We start from the raw sequence: 5,712 nt of genomic DNA on the forward strand, positions 1-5,712 counted from the left end.
AGGTGGATTATTGGATTGCCCTGTGACTCGGCTGTACTATTTTTATTAAATCGTTTGTTTCACCCACTGTTTCCAAAGATACTCAACTGTGAAATGTCGGCTTAAAATGGCAAAAGGAACAACGCTTGTTATGTTAATGATGAATTGATTGTGTAATAGCGAGTCCGACGGAGGGGCCTGTGCTCTCGACGGCGGCAATATCTTTGGCAATTGATGCCGCTTGTGTAGATCCTTCATTTTCAATGGTCGCCTACCGGCAGATGATGAGCCAGTTGATTGGCAGAAGTCATATCAAAATTACCTTGAAACTACAAGGGAGTTGAACAAAAGATATACTCCCTCCGTTCCGATTTACTCGTCGTGCTTTGAACTAAAACCACGACGAGTAAACCAAAACGGAGGGAGTAGCAGTATAAACCTACTCCAGAAATTGCTTTTGGAGGCCGAGCTTCGTGGAGCCTCCAAATTCAAAATTCCTGCAAATTCATATTTTTACATTTAAAAATTTCTGAAAAAAATAAAGAGATAGATAAAGGCACAATGCACGTAAAATTTTAGGACGAAATCAGTTGAAATGAGGGCTGTGAAAATAAAATATCTAGGGCTTTTTAACACATGATACTATCCATCCTCGTCTTTTTTGCGCATTTCAATGTATTTCATCCTGAAATTTTGCACATATACACCTCACATCCTTGTTTACTTGTACAATTTTTTTCAGCTTCTTTTGAAACCAAAATTTTCGAGGCATAATATTTCTTTACAGAGAGATACTTCAATGAATAAGAACATCATGCTTGATCAGGACATGAATAAGAACATCATGCTTGATCTACAAGGAGGTGTAAGATTGACAGGGGATTATACCAAATGTAAAAGCAGAAACACAGATGTACTTACAAAACAGTCACAGAGCACATGTACAAAAAAGAAGAAAAATGCTGCTGCTGCATCTGCAATAACTTGACAGGAGTATATAATCATTTGCCCTGTTTGCATGTTTCTTCTAGCATAATCATTTAGCTTGTTTTGGTATTAAAAAAATATAAGAATCCAATGGAGTACATGGTCTTCAAGAAGACAGGTTACAGAATTCTGAAAAAACAATATGAAACACCGTTTATATCCAATACAAAACAGCAAAAGCGCAAACTAAAAGAGAGGTCATAAACAGCAGTATTAGCATACAAGATGTGCACGGCCACGACTGCATTTTTTACAGCAGAAATGTCATAGCAACAAAACAGGCCACTGTATATCATCTGAGGGTTGTCAACATCTTTTCATAATCGCTATACACACAGTATATATATAATAGTAATACAAAGAAGAGAGATCAGTAACCGGGCAGAGTTGTGCCTACTACACAAGGAAGGACCAGAGATAGCAAACTTTAAACTGAACAAGAACCCCCACTGGTGTGCCCACCTCTAGAGAACATTTGAAACTAGTGTGTCCATCGCCAAAACGCAACCATCAGCACGACGGTGATGATCATGCCGCCATACGCGATCCGCTTGTCGACCCGGTGCCGCTTCTCGATAAGCTTCAAGACCGAGTTTGACAGGCCAACAGTGTTCAGGACATCCAGGGCCTTCCTTTGCGCACTCTGCAATCAAGTGCAAGGAGATGTTACTTCTACTACTAGCAGGCAGGCAAATTCTTTCACCATGCCAACAAAGGCCAGCAAGATTCATTCATATCTTCTAGGTGCTGTGCGAGTTGGACTGATTCGTTTACCTTCAGACGATCCCTCTGGTCAGAGTACTTGTGGAGGATGGCCACTCCTGTCTCAAAGGCTTCGTCAAGCATTCGAGAGGAGCTACGGGCCGATTGCATTGCCTGGGCTTCGTCGTCGAATATTTGAAGGACATGCGACGACTCACCATTCTGCAACAGTAATTTCCAATTCATTAAACGAGATTATCCTGCAGGAAAAACAACTGCTCATGCTTTGTTTGCTTCAAGACTACTTACAGCTCTCTCAAATAGCTCCGCCCTTTCCTTGGCTTCCAAAATCCGCTTTCGTTGCCGCAATGAGTGCTTGTCGAGGGTTTCCTTCAATGACTCGACCTCTTCAGATAGCTGCTCCACTTTTCTGCCAGGGCAGCATCAAACAATGTTAAAAACTTGGAACAGCAACCTACATAACTCCTATTCAGCTCTTCCTTTCAATTGTGCACACTGTCAAAATTATATATGCAACAGGGGAAAAAATCACAACAGAGTGCATACCCTAGAGCAATTCTCGGGAGTTGCTCTAGCAGCCACAAATATCACTTTTATACATAACTCCATTTCCACAAAACAGATAAAGGAAACATAGATAGCATCCTCAAACAACAGGATGAACCAAGCATGGGCGTCTAACTATCTCAGGTTGACACATGGCCTAAAATTCCAAATTGACCACACATGTAGAGTGACACGAGTTTCAGATCTAAGCTGGTGAATTCCAGAGAAAGATTAACACGAGAAGAAAATACATGTATTTAGTAGTTTAGTACTTCTGCAACTGTGAATCCTTACAATAAACGGAAGGGAATTAGAGAATTGCCATCTGAAGAGCAAGAAAACAATCCAATCTAATGTGTACCTCCTACAGATTAAAGCAATGTAGGTAAAGCACTCCCTCTCACATGCATATCAAGATAGCACTATTTGGTACGAGCTGAGGGCAAAATCAAGGTTCAAAGGTGTACTACCCTCTATACCTGGCCGTAGGATTTCTACTGCACCCAGAAGGTGGATGGATAAATCAATTAACCAAGAACTACTCATAAGTTAGATCAGAAGCAACAAATGAGATTATAACTTTCTGTATGCTATTTTGGTTATGCCAATTCCTCTGAAGCAAGGCTAGTTTTCAATATGAACTATCAAGTTCCCACATCAAAATATTCCTGCTTGCTGACTAAATTCTGAAGTGTAATAATACTCGGAGTAATTTATTGCTTGTGTGTGGTGGGTACTGGGTACTTGAATTAAAACACTATGACCCTGGTTAAGTCTAGAAAGATTTGTATATGCCAACCTACATACAAAGCATAACTAACATCACGAAAAGCTGAATTAGGAATTCTTATAATTGAGGGTGTACTGAACAACCTAATGAAAAGCCAAGGGAAAGATACGGCATGGCAAGAAAACTGATTTCCACTTAACAACCTAATTTCCACTTCGTCAAAGCATAATTGTCAAAGTTAAACAAGTTCAAACAGGCATACTGAACAACCTAATTTCCACTTTGTCAAAGCATAATTGAAGCCTACCAAGTTGAGCACATTGAACGGCCTAACTTCCATATCTATCCTCAATAGCATAACTGAAGGAAGCCTACCAGGTTGGGCACATCGAACAACCTAACTTGCAGTTCCTGAAAAGCATAATGGAGGCCTACCTAGTACAAAGTAGCAGTACACAAGTTGAAAACATGGCACAGATTACACCATTGACGCAAAATCCATGCTCAAGTAACCGAACTAGCAATATTCGCCTTAAGAGACCACAATAACGACAGAATGCATAAGCTAGAGCTGTGATGTACGCCCGCCGCGCCAACAACTCATCGGCAGTCGGAGATGTGTCTCCGCCATCATCGCCAATTCACGCGGCGCACAGGAGGAACTCGTGACGGAGCAGCTAAATGGGGCCAACAACTCATCGGCAGTCGGAGATCTCTCCCCGCCTCGTCGCCGATTCGCGCGGCACACAGAAGGAACTCGTGACGGAGCAGCTAAATGGGGGCTAAGTAAGGCCCTGAGAAGAAGAGGAGGGAGAGGAAGAGGAGGAGGAGGAGTGTCGCTCACCTCTTCCAGAGGTCGCGCTGGCCCTTGGCGGGGATGGAGCGCCAGAGGCGGTCCATCTGCGCGCAGAGGCCCTGGATCTGCGCCACCTCCCTGCGCACGGCCTCGGCGCCCGCCGGGTCCGGCGCGCCGACGAGCGGCGCCGAGGCGGAGTAGGAGGAGGAGGCGGGCGCCGAGGCGAGCCGCTCCACGCGGGCCACGCCGTCGCGGGCCGACAGCAGCAGCCGCCGCGCGCTCTGGTACATCTCCGACAGCGTCGCGCCCCCCGCCCCGCCGGAGAAATCCATCGCCGCCGCGGTCGAGATCGATCGGTCGATCGAGGAGGGAGAGAGGGGAGGATTTCCTTCGGGCCGAGCGAGGCGTTGTGACGTGGCCGGTGGCGGGTGCTGGCCGCTTGATCGGGCACGGACGGCGCGATCGATGCCGCGTGGGCCCTCGCCGTGCAGCCTACTTTCCTTCCTTCCTTCCCCCCCAAGGCTCCAAATTGAAAGGAACACCCAGTCACACATTCCCACAAGTCTATTAGCCTCGCTGATAAAATGTCCATAAGCTGAACGACTGAGTGGTTGGTCTGACAGAGCACTGATTGCCACGAAATATTATCGTATTTTATCATGATCGGCATGTCGAACCATCTGATGGTGCAATCTGGAACAATCACCATGATTGCAATCTGATGGTATTCCAAGATCAAGGGATGCGGTCTTAAAGCGGTGGATCTAGCGTTCTGCATTGACTTCGTTGGCGGCAAACCACGAGTTTGAGGCTAGAAGGATACGCAGACGAACTCCGATTGATGCACCACCCTGATGATGGCACCACCAATGGTAATCCTCTTCATCGGGTCACAAAAGCCCCTTTGGGAGATGGTACTCCTTCATGTTCGACGAAGGTGAGTCGTGTTGGTAGTGATGAGGTTTGGTTCACCTTTCAACCCCTCATATATTTATTATTGTGCCGAATGCACTATCGCCGACCATATAAAAAAAGGTTGTTAGAAATTAAGAAGACGCGTCCAAAAGGGAAAAGTCAGATCGATGCACAATTATCATTAGATTAAGGGGAACCACAAAAGAAACCAAGTATTCATTGTACATCCTAGTATTTTGGTTGATATCCTTTAAGTGTGAGTGGTTACGAAGATATGAACACGTACTATTTGTACTACATTTGACATAACACATGTTTTACTTTGCTAGTAAAAGAAAGGTGAAATCTTTTAGGACGGGCAACTGATTGATTTTTCTTTTTTGGTGTAAGTCACTTTTTATGGGCCAACATATCTTCATCCAACGATCAATATCAATGTTGCCAATGCTCATTTTGTTCTTCCCGTGTTGCCTCCCTACCCAGCCCCATCTGTCGGCCACCGACGCATGCGTCGTGCTGCCCTCCCTCCCACCGCCCAAGGCTAGCCCCTTAAGCCCCAGCCCGCATGGTCTGGCACAAGCAACCATCGCATCGCCATCCGCATATGTTAACCTATTTCCTCGCCTCCGCCTCAGACGCTACATCTCGCCACTACTCGTAGTGCCATCCCCGTCTCTGAAGATTTCCTGGCTCGGCTTTGCCGTTAACGTCGCGGCTCACTACCGTTCTCAACATCGTCGTCGGCTCACTACCATCCTCAACGTCGTCGCCGGCTCTGGCTTCGAGCTCCACCATGCCCCTCCTCCTTCCTTCACACGTGAAATCGACTTACACGAATAATAATTTTTTTTTTCAAATGACTTGCATTTGCATATAGCCGGTGCGAAATTTTGTTCCAAAGTGTAGGGGCATTTCGGGAAACATCTTTGCCCCCAAAATATAACACCAAAGCGACGGGGCTGCTCTGCTCTCCTCATCGTCCTCTCCTCTCCCCTGCCGCCGCCGCGCCCCGCTTTCCCCACCGCGCTCCGCAAAC

The 5,712-nt window shown here is 45.9% G+C and overlaps 1 protein-coding gene across 1 annotated transcript; it reads right to left on the minus strand.

The window, feature by feature from the left end:
- Window positions 1–1,134: 1,134 nt before the first annotated feature.
- LOC119294541 (membrin-11-like) lies at window positions 1,135–4,176 on the minus strand. The gene is made up of 4 exons (XM_037572743.1): window positions 3,810–4,176; window positions 1,978–2,098; window positions 1,741–1,890; window positions 1,135–1,609 (listed from the first exon to the last, which is right to left on the minus strand). Exons 1-4 carry the CDS (start codon window positions 4,091–4,093, stop codon window positions 1,448–1,450), a joined length of 717 nt encoding a protein of 238 aa, XP_037428640.1. The 5' UTR covers window positions 4,094–4,176; the 3' UTR covers window positions 1,135–1,447.
- Window positions 4,177–5,712: the final 1,536 nt, after the last annotated feature.

Source organism: Triticum dicoccoides, chromosome 4B, assembly GCF_002162155.2.
Source record: "Triticum dicoccoides isolate Atlit2015 ecotype Zavitan chromosome 4B, WEW_v2.0, whole genome shotgun sequence".
Lineage (NCBI taxonomy): Eukaryota > Viridiplantae > Streptophyta > Magnoliopsida > Poales > Poaceae > Triticum > Triticum dicoccoides.